The sequence below is a fragment of the Bombina bombina genome, chromosome 8, assembly GCF_027579735.1.
Source record: "Bombina bombina isolate aBomBom1 chromosome 8, aBomBom1.pri, whole genome shotgun sequence".
In the NCBI taxonomy this organism is placed as follows: Eukaryota; Metazoa; Chordata; class Amphibia; order Anura; family Bombinatoridae; genus Bombina; species Bombina bombina.
Genome location: NC_069506.1, coordinates 92,143,515 through 92,161,933, shown reverse-complemented (window position 1 = coordinate 92,161,933; position 18,419 = coordinate 92,143,515). Strand labels below are relative to the sequence as shown.

General features: G+C 40.2%; 1 protein-coding gene across 1 annotated transcript in view; it reads left to right on the top strand.

Moving 5' to 3' along the window:
* NOC2L (NOC2 like nucleolar associated transcriptional repressor) overlaps positions 1-18,419 on the top strand; it is a 274,391-nt gene that overhangs the window by 198,788 nt on the left and 57,184 nt on the right. The window contains exon 16 of the mRNA XM_053690456.1: positions 5,986-6,099. Within this exon, the coding sequence (XP_053546431.1) occupies positions 5,986-6,099 (114 nt within the window). The remainder of the gene's footprint in view (positions 1-5,985; positions 6,100-18,419) is intronic.

Below are 18,419 nucleotides of genomic sequence, written 5' to 3'. Positions count from 1 at the left end.
AAAGTTAGAGTCCGTATATGCAGGGAGAGTTTTCCTGCGAACCCATCCCAACTCATATTCACAGCTCCTTGGTAATCGGCGTTAACGAGTTTCGCTGCCTACCTTTCTTCACTCAAGTCCATGTCAGAAGCGAGGCCACTATCTGTCACACTTGAAGGGCCGTGTTCCTGTTTCACGGCGTAGATTCCGGTAAGATAGTTTGTGTCATTGTATGTCAATATGTGATGTATTGTTAAAGAAACAAGGTAGGGTCCCAGTGTGGGACTCCTTTTATCTTAAATGAGGAATCATGGGTTAATATCTCCTGAGGGGGGGTTATTGAACAGGGGGGACTTTAATCATGTTTGTTATGTGATCTATCTGCAATGTGTAGCTATACTTAGGCTCTCTGCCTTACGGAACATAACGGCCTTCTTTTTAGGACACAATCTCTCAAGATTACGCGCCCTTTTTGTGAATGGCACAGTGCACCTCGTGACGGGTGCGGTTACGTTGTTTTTTTCACTTACTTATACTGACTGTGTGCGACCGAGAGAGTCTAGCTCATGGGTTGTCTGGTTCACAGGAGGTGGTGAGTGCCCCAGCCATTGGCGGTGTCAAAGTGTGCCAGTTAGTTTTGTCTTTTTGTAATCCCAAGATTATGGAGGATTCTGATATGCGTGACACGGATGCCTCGGATACGGAGGATGTGTCTTGTGATGAATATGAAATGGCCCGGGTAATGCCCATCAGTTATGTTCTGGGTGCCCGTTCTAGAGTACTCTCTTCTCCTGAGTCTGGGAGCTTAGAGTGCGTTGAGCCATCCGCCTCCGAGGTTTCCATGACCTGTGAGGTGCGTGGCTACGCACGCAGGTGTCCCTATGGCCTTCACTCCTTCTCCAGAGAGTGGCTTGTTTCTGTTGGAGGTTACGGCACGGTTCTGCATGGCCATTTCTATGGCGCTGTCTCATTTATATCTCCCAAGTGAAGTATTTCTCCGATACTGTCTGTGCTCCGTTAACCTAGGCATCGAGCGTGGGATCGCCTGATTCAGTTTGGCCTTCTGGGGAAGCGTTGGCCCCTGAGGCTTCAGTGGCCCCAATCTCGGAGCCAAGGTCTCCAGTAGATCCGGTGAAGGATGATGTTGCCTTCCGTTATAGGCTGGCTCGCCTTCGGTTTCTTTTAAGACATGTTTTTTTCCCTTCCTGTGTTTCAGGTTCCTGGGAGGGGAGCTGTGATGTAGTGTCTGGCCCTCCATTCCTGCAGCAGGAGACTGAGGGTTTTGTTCCCGTGGGGTCTTCCACTACATGTATCCAATATTTGGATGCTGAGGTTTTTGGGGGACTTCTTACCTTGGGAAATGTGCCCTTTTTTTGACCACGACTGCGTGTAGGGGGTCACGGTAGCAAGCCGTTTTGTAGCAGCGGTCTAACAGGATTTTGTTCCTAATTGATCCTTCTTTCCTGTAGTCTGGGACTCTTGTCTTCGGTCTTTTGACTAGCCTTTGGGCTGGGACTGTTATCCCGGAGGGAAGGTTAGGGATCGGTTGCTCTAAGCAGTGTTGACAGTTTCTGCTGTTGCCCTTTCATTGAGGGAGGACTTTGGATGTCCTCCTTCTTTCTACCGGCGTCTGGTGCTGGGAGGGGGCGCTTCTTGGAGCCGCTATTCGGTGGTCTGTACACCCTTGGTTGTTTACAGTTGGAACCATCCACAGTGATTTGCTTAGTGATGGTGTATCCAGTTACAGCTACTTGCTTTTGTCTGGATGCTAACTAGCTTGACATGCCTTTAGGAGGTTAGAGATAGGGTCAGCCTTCCTTTTGGAGGCTGGTCTTTGAGAGTTCCTGTTCGGACGGTTTGAGTTTCTCTGGGAGAGGTCTGTTCTAGCTGCTGGGATATTTATCCTGTTCCTGCTGTCTCCGCCTATCTAGCCTACAGATCTAGATATGTTATGGAGCATCAGGGGACTCATGAGTTTCCTGGAGTACCTTAGGGTATGGTATGGGATTGGGGGACATGAGGGGTTCCTCGGGTCCTTTTGAGGACATGTTCCCTGTGTTTGGATCCTTCTTTTTGGGTCCTTGTGTTCTAGGGAGTTTGTCTCCCTGGGCGTTGCCTTTGTAAAGACAACCATGGGTTACTTTCTAGGTGTTGAGTGGGAAAAAGTTCCTTTGGATTTCCTGGTCTCAGGTTCCCTTTTGGGGGGCAGTTGCGGTCCTTTTCTTTAGCCAGGTACCTTCTTGGGTGTCGTGTCGTTTGTGTTGTATACCTCTGCCTAAGGGCTGTCACTAAATGAGTGTTTTAGCAACAGATGTATATGTATTATTCTCGCAAAAGAGGATAAAAAGGAGATGCTTGTAAGAATTATTCTTAATATGGCTTTATTTCGCCTTGGTTAGATAAAACCCTAACTATAGACAAATATTTAATCTGGGTTATCTAGCAGATTAAATTAATACTCATATTTATCAAATATTAGTTGACATAAATTATTTATTAATCACAGCAAGATTAATACGTACCTCGAGATCTGAAGGCAGAAGATAACAATAGCCTCATACAAATGCAAAGCTTATATACACATTTTAAGCCAATGAAATCAAAGCATACCATAAATGAAAAGGCTATCTTTGTATATTTTAACTTCCTTAAAAGACTTTATACTTTTGGCTGACATATAGAAAATACTATTTTAACTTGTTCATGCGCAGTGCATTAGAGTGTTAATAATACTATGTCTAGCTAGCAGTATAGGTGTTTTGATTGACAACAGTAACTGAATTTAAATGTCACAGTTCTAATTACATTGTCTTTAAAACATCATTTAACCCATTACTAACTAAACTGACTAATCCTAAATTAATTTAATTTATAACTCTTTATTCCATATTCTATATCTTAATTTATATCTAAATGTTTATCTATGAAAAACATATTTAATGTGTAATTCTTCTTTGAAATTGTATATTTTTATTCTAATCATGATTTTATAATTTATTCTAATCATGATTTTATAACTCCACAGTTTGTACTTAAATTTTTTTGGGTGTTGAGTAATTCAGGCTGTGGTGCCTTTCGAAGGGGCCGCCTTTTGTAGCCACCCGTTATTTGCATTCAGTGTCCTCAAGCTTGGGTATTGTTTTCCCAAAAGTAATGAATGCAGCTGTGGACTCTTCCCTTTTAAGAAGAAAAACATAAATTATGCTTACCTGATAATTTCATTTTCTTCTGAAGGGAAGAGTCCACAGATCCCACCCGTGTTTTTATCTCTGAGGCGGCTGTAAAATATTTGTTCTTCTGGCACCTTTTTTCACCCTATTTCTCCTACTGTTCCTTGTTCCCTTGGCAGAATGACTGGGGGATAAGGGAAGAGGGAGGGGTATTTAAGCCTTTGGCTGGGGTGTCTCTACCTCCTCCTGGTGGCCAGGTTCTGAATTCCCAAAAGTAATGAATGCAGCTGTGGACCCTTCAGAAGAAAATTAAATTATCAAGTAAGCATAATTTATGTTTTTGTATCTGAATTAAAGAATTTAATGTTCCTTTTAAAGGCTGGATTTGGATACTGTAAAAAAAGTAAATTTACCTTAAAGGGAAATTAAACACTTTGATATGGTAATATAAAATTATAAATCGCATATATAAAAAGAAGTCTGCAATACTGTATGCATTAATTATTTATTTTGTCCCCTTTTCCTGTATTTCCATTCTGAAATTGTGAGCTTTTTAGTTCCTGTTATAAATGGAAGTGCAGAACACTGTTATATTCCACACAGCCATTGGCTTCACACTCTAATGACCTATTTATAACTGTTCCTTATTGGCCACAGCAGAGAAAGTAACCTAAGTTACAACATGGCAGCTCCCACTAACATTGTACTCATGTTTTGTCAATATTTAAACAGATAATGAAACTTTAAATATGACATCTACGTGTTATTCTCAGACTAATCTTTTCTTTGAATGAATCATCCTATCTAGCATTTATTTAGTGTTTAATGTCCCTTTAAGATATATAGAGATATATCCAAAATTATCCTCTTTACCTTTTTATACATGACTTTGAAAATAGTCATGTATAGAATGTCTTGTTTGCAATCAGCTTTTATATAGGTCACATGTTATACTGGGCACTTAAACTTCACAGCAAATCATTTACAAACCTGCTGTAAATTTGGAGTTTTATGTGCCCCCTTTTCTAGCTTTACTGGGCACTGGCACCTTGAGTACCTTCTATTCTTTAACATTCGTGATGAAATGGGCCTAGATGAATACCTTGGGTTGTCTACTTAATATATATTTGATAAATAAATAAAAAAACAGCAAAAATGCTCTGGTATTTTGGACAAGTTTTTGTCTGGAAGTCCCGGTAGTGAAGGGGTTAAAGCAGGGTTTGACAATTTTAGGGCTAGATTTATTAAAGCTGAGGCGGACAGGGGCGCGTATATGCGCCCCTGTACGCCTCAGCTCGCCTGTGGCGGGGCGAAATTACCCACAGGTATTCGCCATTGCACACAAGCGCAATTTTGCGCTCGCGTGCAATCCCGCCCCCTGCCCGCGCACAGCCAATCAAGCGCGGGCAGGAGCTGTCAATCTCCTCGGTCTGGCTAGACCGAGGGGATTAAATTTCGCCACCTTAGAGGTGGCGAAGAGGTTAGGGAAGCGGCAGTCTGGTGACCGCTGCTTGATAAATTACTGCGAGCAAGTTCTTGTGAGAACTTGCAGCCGTAGGGCTTTAATAAATCTAGCCCTTAGTGTAAAGGGTCAGTAAACACTTTCAGATTGTTAAATAAAATGTTTTATTAAACATAGAATTGGAAGTACACATGCCAGACTTAACATGCCCAATATTGCTTACGTATCCCTAATTGGCCTCAGAATAGATAAAGAGCTACTGAACATTGCAACCTCTTCTAACAAAATAACGGGCAAATAAGGCATTTGTCAGGTGGAGTTTGGCAGCTGAAAAACAAGTGCAGCAAGCAAGGTATAAATGCATTCGGTTTTTCCATATGTGCCTAATATATATGCGTTCAGTTTTTCCATATGTGCCTACTATGTTTATTGCAAGGCAGTCAAAAAATATCTTGTCATTACAATATGTTTGCTGTTCTTTAAAACAATTTGGGAAAGTAGAGTAGACAAAAAAAAACAACTGGATGGGCAGTTTATGACCCCTGAGCTTTAGTTTGTACAGCCCTGATCTATACATAGATGGGGTGAAGTAACAGAAAATGTCTATAGTTTTGTTTTATTTAAAAAACAAAACAAAAAAAAACCTTGAATATTAGTCACTTTTTACAAAACATAACCTTTGAGATACATCATACAATTATGCTCCCTTGTGGATATATAATGAATTAGCACACTGTGCCACACAGAGTTTTGAAAGAACTCCAGAGTTTCAGTATCCCCAAGGCAGAACTTTCTGTGATCTAAGATGTCATCACAGAAAATGCAGCACGTCTGCAGAAAGAACGGGCACATGCAGGAACTGTTGACAGTTCCGCTTTGCATCACTGCTCCACATCAGGCTGTTTTCTTCAAACAGCGCTGTGCTCTGGCTGCATTGTGTAAGTTAAACACCTTAAGATATTGATATCAATTGTTTAATTTCATGTAGTAAAACAACTTTGCAATATACATTTACTATTTATTTTGTTCTGAGTATTTTGGGCTTTCTAATTAATGTTAAACATAAAAGTGCAGACACAGCTAAATTACACACATTCATTGGTTACACACTCTAGTAAGCCATTTATAACCATTTCTAATTGGCCTCAGGGTTGTGTAATTATCTGTAAATTGCTATTGCTGCTACAGCTATCTTAATTTTGTTTGTGGTAGAGGGGTATATTTCTAACAACTAACAGATTTTATTTACAGGTGAGATCATACTTAGAACACGTTTTTGTGGTTTCGAATGTGTTAAGTTTTCATTAGTCCTCTGAACAGTATTCCTTGCTAACTAGCTTTGTTTTTTGCCACTAATACTATCCCATTTTTTAGGTAAATTGGGAGACGCAGACAAAAGCAGAAGGAACTCCGATGTCAAAATATTACAGTCAGTGGAAAAAACTAAGAGAAAAGGAAATACAGTTGGAGATCAGTGGAAAGGAAAGGGTAAGTGAGACTATAGCATCAGCCAATACATTTCCTGCAACTGAGTGTGGTTAAGGGATTTTAGTGTTTTAGTTTTTTATTATTATTTATTTTATTTTAATCTTTATTAATACAGACACTGACACCAGGTGCATTCACCCGGCGCCAATCTCTAAGGTTACATGGGTTCTGCCAGTTACTCCCCATGCCTGTGCAGTCAGTGCCTGTCTGCACCACACATGCACTATCGATTGTAGTGTGTTTTTATGTTAAAGGGACAGTGAAACCCAAAAAAGTTTTTTCTTTCACAATTCAGATAGAGAATACAATTTTAAACAACTTTGCAATTTACGTCTATCATCTAATTTGCTTTATTGCCTTGGTATCATTAATTGAAGAAGCAACAGTGCATTACTAAGAGCTAGTTAACGAATTTGGTGAGCCAAAAACATGAGGCATATATGTGCAGCCACCAATCAGCAGCTCCTAAGACCAACTAGGTATTGTTTTCAACAAACAGATACCAAGAGAACAAAATAAATTAGATAATAGAAGTAAATTGGAAAGTTGTTTAAATTACTTGCTCTATCTGAACCATGTAAGAAAAAAAATTGTTTCATATACCTTTAAAAATGTGTTTTGAAATAGTATATTAACAATATAAAGTCCCAGCTATTGACCATAATATGATCCATGTACATTTAAAGTGACCGTTCACTGTAAATTGTTTTTTCCTGAACGTGTTACCACTGCATCGTATAAGGTGTATGAGAAATTGCTCATTTATGCTTCTTTTTTGCAAAATAAATAGCTGGATTTGCTCTTTAAAACCGCAGCCCATCAAAATAGGCGAAGCTTGGAGACAGAACAGAACTTGTTATCATTCAAATGCTTCCCATTCTTATCTCTGTACAATACTTCAAAAGAACAATTGAAAATTAACATTTTAGAGCTTTATCTCTTCCACCTCCCACTGTGAGTGTGATTTATTCTGCTGTCTGTGTTTACATAGTTACTGAATAGCCTATACCTAGGTATAGAAACGTTTAGTATAGGTAGGGATACTTCAGGCTAAATCAGCTTTTTCAAATGCCAATATGAAGGCTAAGGAGCTAGTTGTAAACAATTTGATACTCTAGCAAATAAAATGGATCACAGAGAACAAATTAAAGGAAAGAATGTTGTTTTGTAAACTGTCCCTTTACGTTTAAAATTACTTAGAAAACATGTAAGCTTTAATGCAAAAATATTCAGAAGGATTTAAAGGGACATGAAACCCACATTTTTACTTTCATTATTCAGATAGAGAATACAATATTTTAAAATGTTTCCCATTAGTTGTGTTATCAAATTTGCTTCATTCTCTTGCTATTCTTTGTTGAAGAGATATCTAGATAGGTAGCTTTGCACGTCTGGAGCACTACATGACAGGAAACTGTGCTGCCATCTAGTGCTCCTGCTAATGTATAACATTGTTGCAAACCTGCTGCCATATAAAGCTGCAGACACGTACGTGCACACTCCTAAACTTATCTACCTGCTTTTCATTAAAGGATAACAAGAAAACAAAGAAAATGTAATAGAGGTAAATTGGAAATGTTTAAAACAATAATATTAATAATTACATTTCAGTATCAAAAATATATATACTGTACATCAGACCTTTCTTCAGATTTAATAAGACCTTGTAAATAACCGTATTTAAAAAAAAAAAAGAAAAAGGTAATTTCTTTGAAAAAAATAAATAAAAATTTAAAAAAACCTGTTAATGTCCTAATTGTATAAAGGTTCCCATTTTGTTAGGACATTGTATTCAAAATTAAAGTTTCAGAATTGAGCGCAAACAATTTATATCCTTTGTTGAAACTCTTTTCCTTTCCATGAGAGCATAATAAGATAGGTTCAGTACTATGGACTTTTTGAGCATTAAATGGTAGCACTGTCTGTAGCTGTTATTCAGTCCACCTGTAGAGGGATCTTTGGTTACAGAGAATACCCACACCTCTGCATTCACTTCTTGGTACCGCACACACTGTTTGAAAGTCTTCTGTACAAACTGATGCATTCTGAGTTTGTGTTCAGTCTTCTTTATTAAGCAGTGCTTCTAGCTATACAACTTAATTTGCCATAAGGTTCTACCAAGCTGAAGCTATGGCTTTCTAAATCTTCTATTACAGTTTTTTTGTTATTTAATTGCTACAAACAGTACTGCCATATAATGGTCAAAGCACACGCATGCTACTGAGCAACCCTCAAAATGCTCTTAAGAATGTAGTACAAATATCTCCCACTCTCACTGGGAATATAAATTCTTCTGCAGGTTCATGTTAAATAGCCAATACTTGAAGGGACAGTCAACGCCAGAATTTTTGTTGTTTAAAAAGATAGACAATCCCTTTATTACCCATTCCCCAGTTTTGCATGACCATAACACAGTTATAATAATATACTTTTCTCCAACATAGGTGTGTCCGGTCCACGGCGTCATCCTTACTTGTGGGATATTCTCTTCCCCTACAGGAAATGGCAAAGAGCCCAGCAAAGCTGGTCACATGATCCCTCCTAGGCTCCGCCTACCCCAGTCATTCTCTTTGCCGTTGTACAGGCAACATCTCCACGGAGATGGCTTAGAGTTTTTTAGTGTTTAACTGTAGTTTTTCATTATTCAATCAAGAGTTTGTTATTTTAAAATAGTGCTGGTATGTACTATTTACTCAAACAGAAAAGAGATGAAGATTTCTGTTTGTATGAGGAAAATGATTTTAGCAACCGTCACTAAAATCCATGGCTGTTCCACACAGGACTGTTGAGAGCAATTAACTTCAGTTGGGGGAACAGTGTGCAGTCTCTTGCTGCTTGAGGTATGACACATTCTAACAAGACGATGTAATGCTGGAAGCTGTCATTTTCCCTATGGGATCCGGTAAGCCATGTTTATTACGATCGTAAATAAGGGCTTCAAAAAGGGCTTATTAAGACTGTAGACTCTTTCTGGGCTAAATCGATTCATTATTAACACATATTTAGCCTTGAGGAATCATTTTATCTGGGTATTTTGATATATAATATCGGCAGGCACTGTTTTAGACACCTTATTCTTTAGGGGCTTTCCCAAAGCATAGGCAGAGCCTCATTTTCGCGCCGGTGTTGCGCACTTGTTTTTGAGAGGCATGGCATGCAGTCGCATGTGAGAGGAGCTCTGATACTTAGAAAAGACTTTCTGAAGGCGTCATTTGGTATCGTATTCCCCTTGGGGCTTGGTTGGGTCTCAGCAAAGCAGATACCAGGGACTGTAAAGGGGTTAAAGTTAAAAACGGCTCCGGTTCCGTTATTTTAAGAGTTAAAGCTTCCAAATTTGGTGTGCAATACTTTTAAGGCTTTAAGACACTGTGGTGAAAATTTGGTGAATTTTGAACAATTCCTTCATGTTTTTTCGCAATTGCAGTAATAAAGTGTGTTCAGTTTAAAATTTAAAGTGACAGTAACGGTTTTATTTTAAAACGTTTTTTGTACTTTGTTATCAAGTTTATGCCTGTTTAACATGTCTGAACTACCAGATAGACTGTGTTCTGAATGTGGGGAAGCCAGAATTCCTATTCATTAAAATAAATGTGATTTATGTGACAATGACAATGATGCCCAAGATGATTCCTCAAGTGAGGGGAGTAAGCATGGTACTGCATCATTCCCTCCTTCGTCTACACGAGTCTTGCCCACTCAGGAGGCCCCTAGTACATCTAGCGCGCCAATACTCCTTACTATGCAACAATTAACGGCTGTAATGGATAATTCTGTCAAAAACATTTTAGCCAAAATGAACCCTTATCAGCGTAAGCGCGACTGCTCTGTTTTAGATACTGAAGAGCATGACGACGCTGATAATAATATTTCTGAAGGGCCCCTAACCCAGTCTGATGGGGCCAGGGAGGTTTTGTCTGAGGGAGAAATTACTGATTCAGGGAACATTTCTCAACAAGCTGAACCTGATGTGATTGCATTTAAATTTAAGTTGGAACATCTCCGCATTCTGCTTAAGGAGGTATTATCCACTCTGGATGATTGTGACAAGTTGGTCATCCCAGAGAAACTATGTAAAATGGACAAGTTCCTAGAGGTGCCGGGGCCCCCAGAAGCTTTTCCTATACCCAAGCGGGTGGCGGACATTGTTAATAAAGAATGGGAAAGGCCCGGTATTCCTTTCGTCCCTCCCCCCATATTTAAAAAATTGTTTCCTATGGTCGACCCCAGAAAGGACTTATGGCAGACAGTCCCCAAGGTCGAGGGAGCGGTTTCCACTTTAAACAAACGCACCACTATACCCATAGAGGATAGTTGTGCTTTCAAAGATCCTATGGATAAAAAATTAGGTTTGCTTAAAAAGATTTTTGTTCAGCAGGGTTACCTTCTACAACCAATTTCATGCATTGTCCCTGTCGCTACAGCCGCATGTTTCTGGTTCGATGAGCTGATAAAGGCGGTCGATAGGGATTCTTCTCCTTATGAGGAGATTATGGACAGAATCAATGCTCTTAAATTGGCTAATTCTTTCACCCTAGACGCCACTTTGCAATTGGCTAGGTTAGCGGCTAAGAATTCTGGGTTTGCTATTGTGGCGCGCAGAGCGCTTTGGTTGAAATCTTGGTCGGCTGATGCGTCTTCCAAGAACAAGCTACTTAACATTCCTTTCAAGGGGAAAACGCTGTTTGGCCCTGACTTGAAAGAGATTATCTCTGATATCACTGGGGGTAAGGGCCACGCCCTTCCTCAGGATCGGCCTTTCAAGGCAAAAAATAAACCTAATTTTCGTCCCTTTCGTAGAAACGGACCAGCCCAAAGTGCTACGTCCTCTAAGCAAGAGGGTACTACTTCTCAAGCCAAGCCAGCTTGGAGACCAATGCAAGGCTGGAACAAGGGTAAGCAGGCCAAGAAACCTGCCACTGCTACCAAGACAGCATGAAATGTTGGCCCCCGATCCGGGACCGGATCTGGTGGGGGGCAGACTCTCTCTCTTCGCTCAGGCTCGGGCAAGAGATGTTCTGGATCCTTGGGCGCTAGAAATAGTCTCCCAAGGTTATCTTCTGGAATTCAAGGGACTTCCCCCAAGGGGGAGGTTCCACAGGTCTCAGTTGTCTTCAGACCACATAAAAAGACAGGCATTCTTACATTGTGTAGAAGACCTGTTAAAAATGGGAGTGATTCATCCTGTTCCATTAAGAGAACAAGGGATGGGATTCTACTCCAATCTGTTCATAGTTCCCAAAAAAGAGGGAACGTTCAGACCAATCTTAAATCTCAAGATCTTAAACAAGTTTCTCAAGGTTCCATCGTTCAAGATGGAAACCATTCGAACTATTCTTCCTTCCATCCAGGAAGGTCAATTCATGACCACGGTGGATTTAAAGGATGCGTATCTACATATTCCTATCCACAAGGAACATCATCGGTTCCTGAGGTTCGCATTCCTGGACAAACATTACCAGTTCGTGGCGCTTCCTTTCGGATTAGCCACTGCTCCAAGGATTTTCACAAAGGTACTAGGGTCCCTTCTAGCTGTGCTAAGACCAAGGGGCATTGCTGTAGTACCTTACTTGGACGACATTCTAATTCAAGCGTCGTCCCTTCCTCAAGCAAAGGCTCACACGGACATTGTCCTGGCCTTTCTCAGATCTCACGGATGGAAAGTGAACGTGGAAAAGAGTTCTCTATCTCCGTCAACAAGGGTTCCCTTCTTGGGAACAATAATAGACTCCTTAGAAATGAGGATTTTTCTGACAGAGGCCAGAAAAACAAAACTTCTAGACTCTTGTCGGATACTTCATTCCGTTCCTCTTCCTTCCATAGCTCAGTGCATGGAAGTGATCGGGTTGATGGTAGCGGCAATGGACATAGTTCCTTTTGCGCGCATTCATCTAAGACCATTACAACTGTGCATGCTCAGTCAGTGGAATGTGGACTATACAGACTTGTCTCCGAAGATACAAGTAAATCAGAGGACCAGAGACTCACTCCGTTGGTGGCTGTCCCTGGACACCCTGTCACGAGGGATGACATTCCGCAGACCAGAGTGGGTCATTGTCACGACCGACGCCAGTCTGATGGGCTGGGGCGCGGTCTGGGGATCCCTGAAAGCTCAGGGTCTTTGGTCTCGGGAAGAATCTCTGTTACCGATAAATATTCTGGAACTGAGAGCGATATTCAATGCTCTCAAGGCTTGGCCTCAGCTAGCGAGGGCCAAGTTCATACGGTTTCAATCAGACAACATGACAACTGTTGCGTACATCAACCATCAGGGGGGAACAAGGAGTTCCCTGGCGATGGAAGAAGTGACCAAAATCATTCTATGGGCGGAGTCTCACTCCTGCCACCTGTCTGCTATCCACATCCCAGGAGTGGAAAATTGGGAAGCGGATTTTCTGAGTCGTCAGACATTGCATCCGGGGGAGTGGGAACTCCATCCGGAAATCTTTGCCCAAGTCACTCAGCTGTGGGGCATTCCAGACATGGATCTGATGGCCTCTCGTCAGAACTGCAAAGTTCCTTGCTACGGGTCCAGATCCAGGGATCCCAAGGCGGCTCTAGTGGATGCACTAGTAGCACCTTGGACCTTCAAACTAGCTTATGTGTTCCCGCCGTTTCCTCTCATCCCCAGGCTGGTAGCCAGGATCAATCAGGAGAGGGCGTCGGTGATCTTGATAGCTCCTGCGTGGCCACGCAGGACTTGGTATGCAGATCTGGTGAATATGTCATCGGCTCCACCTTGGAAGCTACCTTTGAGACGAGACCTTCTTGTTCAGGGTCCGTTCGAACATCCGACTCTGGTTTCACTCCAGCTGACTGCTTGGAGATTGAACGCTTGATCTTATCGAAGCGAGGGTTCTCAGATTCTGTTATCGATACTCTTGTTCAGGCCAGAAAGCCTGTAACTAGAAAGATTTACCACAAAATGTGGAAAAAATATATCTGTTGGTGTGAATCTAAAGGATTCCCTTGGGACAAGGTTAAGATTCCTAGGATTCTATCCTTCCTTCAAGAAGGATTGGAAAAAGGATTATCTGCAAGTTCCCTGAAGGGACAGATTTCTGCCTTGTCTGTGTTACTTCACAAAAAGCTGGCAGCTGTGCCAGATGTTCAAGCCTTTGTTCAGGCTCTGGTTAGAATTAAGCCTGTTTACAAACCTTTGACTCCTCCTTGGAGTCTCAATTTAGTTCTTTCAGTTCTTCAGGGGGTTCCGTTTGAACCCTTACATTCCGTTGATATTAAGTTATTATCTTGGAAAGTTTTGTTTTTAGTTGCAATTTCTTCTGCTAGAAGAGTTTCAGAATTATCTGCTCTGCAGTGTTCTCCTCCTTATCTGGTGTTCCATGCAGATAAGGTGGTTTTACGTACTAAACCTGGTTTTCTTCCAAAAGTTGTTTCTAACAAAAACATTAACCAGGAGATTATCGTACCTTCTCTGTGTCCGAAACCAGTTTCAAAGAAGGAACGTTTGTTGCACAATTTGGATGTTGTTCGCGCTCTAAAATTCTATTTAGATGCTACAAAGGATTTTAGACAAACATCTTCCTTGTTTGTTGTTTATTCCGGTAAAAGGAGAGGTCAAAAAGCAACTTCTACCTCTCTCTCTTTTTGGATTAAAAGCATCATCAGATTGGCTTACGAGACTGCCGGGCGGCAGCCTCCCGAAAGAATCACAGCTCATTCCACTAGGGCTGTGGCTTCCACATGGGCCTTCAAGAACGAGGCTTCTGTTGATCAGATATGTAGGGCAGCGACTTGGTCTTCACTGCACACTTTTACCAAATTTTACAAGTTTGATACTTTTGCTTCTTCTGAGGCTATTTTTGGGAGAAAGGTTTTGCAAGCCGTGGTGCCTTCCATTTAGGTGACCTGATTTGCTCCCTCCCTTCATCAGTGTCCTAAAGCTTTGGTATTGGTTCCCACAAGTAAGGATGACGCCGTGGACCGGACACACCTATGTTGGAGAAAACAGAATTTATGTTTACCTGATAAATTACTTTCTCCAACGGTGTGTCCGGTCCACGGCCCGCCCTGGTTTTTTTAATCAGGTCTGATAATTTATTTTCTTTAACTACAGTCACCACGGTACCATATGGTTTCTCCTATGCAAATATTCCTCCTTAACGTCGGTCGAATGACTGGGGTAGGCGGAGCCTAGGAGGGATCATGTGACCAGCTTTGCTGGGCTCTTTGCCATTTCCTGTTGGGGAAGAGAATATCCCACAAGTAAGGATGACGCCGTGGACCGGACACACCGTTGGAGAAAGTAATTTATCAGGTAAACATAAATTCTGTTTTTGATGAATTAAAGTGCCCCCGTTTTTAATCGAATTTTTAAAAACCGGGCACTTTAGCATCAAAATTTACATTCACTTTAAAAGGACGTTAAACGCCTCTTGCTTTTGCTTATTCCACACTCCCTAGAGACACCAAAAATCAAAGGGACATATGTTTTAACTTTCCATTGTACTTCTATTATCAAAGTTACTTCATTCTCTTGGTATTGTTTATTAAAGGAGCAGCAATGCACTACTGGGAGCTATCAGAACACATCACATAAACCAATGACAAGAGGCATATGTGTTAAGCAACCAATTAGCAGCTAGCTCCCAGTAGTGTATTGCTGCAACTGAGCCTACCAAGGTGTTCTTTTTCAACTAAGGATACCAAGCAAACTATATAATAGAAGTAAATTGGAAAGCTGTTTAAAAATAAATACTCTAATTCATGACATTTTAATTTTGAATTTATTGTCCCTTTAAAGGGATATGAACCCCAAAATTTTATTTTGTGATTCAGACAGAGCAGCAAATTTTAAAAACGTTTCCAGTTTACTTCTATTATCAAATTTGCTTTGTTCCTATGATATTATGTATTAAAGAGATACCTAGGTAGGCATTTGGAGCACTTCATGGTAGGGAATAGTGCTGCCATCTAGTCTCTTGCATTCCAATATGAAGAAAAAAAAATGCGCATGCGCAAAACAAGGTGGCGGATATCATAGTGACAGCCGCCTAATGGCCAGATTTTCAATTGGGTCTGCTTAAAACGTGATCAAGAATTACGGCAATAACTTGATTAACAGAAAAATATGAGAAAAATGATGAATGAAACTCATGTTAATTTGGTTTTGTAGATCGACAACCAGGTAACTTAACCTTCACTTAAAGGGACAGTCTAGTCAAAATTAAACTTTCATGATTCAAATAGGGCATGCAATTTTAAACAACTTTCCAATTTACTTCTATTATCTAATTTGCTCAATTCTTTAGATATCATCTGTTGAAGAAATAGCAATGTACATGTGTGAGCCAATCACACAAGGCCTTTATGTGCAGCAACCAATCAGCAGCTACTGAGCATATCTAGATATGCTTTTCAGCAGGTGATATCAAGAGAATGAAGCAAATTAGATCATAGACGTAAATTAGAAAGTTGTTTAAAATGAAATGCTCTTTCTAAATCATGAAAGAAAAAAATTGGGTATCATGACCCTTTAACCTTTTTAAGCTACCTAATTAACCCCATTCACTGCCGGGAATAATAGAAGTGTGGTGCGCAGCTGCAATTAGCAGCCTTCTAATTACCAAAAAGTAATGGCAAAGCAATATGTCTGCTATTTCTGAACAAAGGTGCCATGATTGCACAAGCTGTTTGTACATAATTTCTGTGAGAAACCTAAAGTTTGTAAAAAAAAAAATACCAATTTTTTTATTTGATGGTATTTGGCGATGAAATGGTGGCATGAAATATACCAAAATGGGCCTAGATGAATACCTTGGGTTGTCTACTTAATATATATTTGATAAATAAATAAATAAAAAAACAGCAAAAATGCACTGGTATTTTGGGCAAGTTTTTGTCTGGAAGTCCCGGTAGTGAAGGGGTTAAAGCAGGGTTTGACAATTTTAGGGCTAGATTTATTAAAGCTGAGGCGGACAGGGGCGCGTATATGCGCCCCTGTACGCCTCAGCTCGCCTGTGGCGGGGCGAAATTACCCACAGGTATTCGCCATTGCACACGAGCGCAATTTTGCGCTCGCGTGCAATCCCGCCCCCTGCCAATCAAGCACGGGCAGGAGCTGTCAATCTCCTCGGTCTGACTAGACCGAGGGGATTGAATTTCGCCACCTTAGAGGTGGCGAAGAGGTTAGGGAAGCGGCGGTCTGGTGACCGCTGCTTGATAAATTACGGCGAGCAAGTTCTTGTGAGAACTTGCAGCCGTAGGGCTTTAATAAATCTAGCCCTTAGTGTAAAGGGTCAGTAAACACTTTCAGATTGTTAAATAAAATGTTTTATTAAACATAGAATTGGAAGTACACATGCCAGACTTAACATGCCCAATATTGCTTACGTATCCCTAATTGGCCTCAGAATAGATAAAGAGCTACTGAACATTGCAACCTCTTCTAACAAAATAACGGGCAAATAAGGCATTTGTCAGGTGGAGTTTGGCAGCTGAAAAACAAGTGCAGCAAGCAAGGTATAAATGCATTCGGTTTTTCCATATGTGCCTAATATATATGCGTTCAGTTTTTCCATATGTGCCTACTATGTTTATTGCAAGGCAGTCAAAAAATATCTTGTCATTACAATATGTTTGCTGTTCTTTAAAACAATTTGGGAAAGTAGAGTAGACAAAAAAAACAACTGGATGGGCAGTTTATGACCCCTGAGCTTTAGTTTGTACAGCCCTGATCTAGACATAGATGGGGTGAAGTAACAGAAAATGTCTATAGTTTTGTTTTATTTAAAAAACAAAACAAAAAAAAAGCTTGAATATTAGTCACTTTTTACAAAACATAACCTTTGAGATACATCATACAATTATGCTCCCTTGTGGATATATAATGAACTAGCACACTGTGCTACACAGAGATTTGAAAGAACTCGAGAGTGTCAGTATCCCCAAGGCAGAACTTTCTGTGATCTAAGATGTCATCACAGAAAATGCAGCACGTCTGCAGAAAGAACGGGCACATGCAGGAACTGTTGACAGTTCCGCTTTGCATCACTGCTCCACATCAGGCTGTTTTCTTCAAACAGCGCTGTGCTCTGGCTGCATTGTGTAAGTTAAACACCTTAAGATATTGATATCAATTGTTTAATTTCATGTAGTAAAACAACTTTGCAATATACATTTACTATTTATTTTGTTCTGAGTATTTTGGGCTTTCTAATTAATGTTAAACATAAAAGTGCAGACACAGCTAAATTACACACATTCATTGGTTACACACTCTAGTAAGCCATTTATAACCATTTCTAATTGGCCTCAGGGTTGTGTAATTATCTGTAAATTGCTATTGCTGCTACAGCTATCTTAATTTTGTTTGTGGTAGAGGGGTATATTTCTAACAACTAACAGATTTTATTTACAGGTGAGATCATACTTAGAACACGTTTTTGTGGTTTCGAATGTGTTAAGTTTTCATTAGTCCTCTGAACAGTATTCCTTGCTAACTAGCTTTGTTTTTTGCCACTAATACTATCCCATTTTTTAGGTAAATTGGGAGACGCAGACAAAAGCAGAAGGAACTCCGATGTCAAAATATTACAGTCAGTGGAAAAAACTAAGAGAAAAGGAAATACAGTTGGAGATCAGTGGAAAGGAAAGGGTAAGTGAGACTATAGCATCAGCCAATACATTTCCTGCAACTGAGTGTGGTTAAGGGATTTTAGTGTTTTAGTTTTTTATTATTATTTATTTTATTTTAATCTTTATTAATACAGACACTGACACCAGGTGCATTCACCCGGCGCCAATCTCTAAGGTTACATGGGTTCTGCCAGTTACTCCCCATGCCTGTGCAGTCAGTGCCTGTCTGCACCACACATGCACTATCGATTGTAGTGTGTTTTTATGTTAAAGGGACAGTGAAACCCAAAAAAGTTTTTTCTTTCACAATTCAGATAGAGAATACAATTTTAAACAACTTTGCAATTTACGTCTATCATCTAATTTGCTTTATTGCCTTGGTATCATTAATTGAAGAAGCAACAGTGCATTACTAAGAGCTAGTTAACGAATTTGGTGAGCCAAAAACATGAGGCATATATGTGCAGCCACCAATCAGCAGCTCCTAAGACCAACTAGGTATTGTTTTCAACAAACAGATACCAAGAGAACAAAATAAATTAGATAATAGAAGTAAATTGGAAAGTTGTTTAAATTACTTGCTCTATCTGAACCATGTAAGAAAAAAAATTGTTTCATATACCTTTAAAAATGTGTTTTGAAATAGTATATTAACAATATAAAGTCCCAGCTATTGACCATAATATGATCCATGTACATTTAAAGTGACCGTTCACTGTAAATTG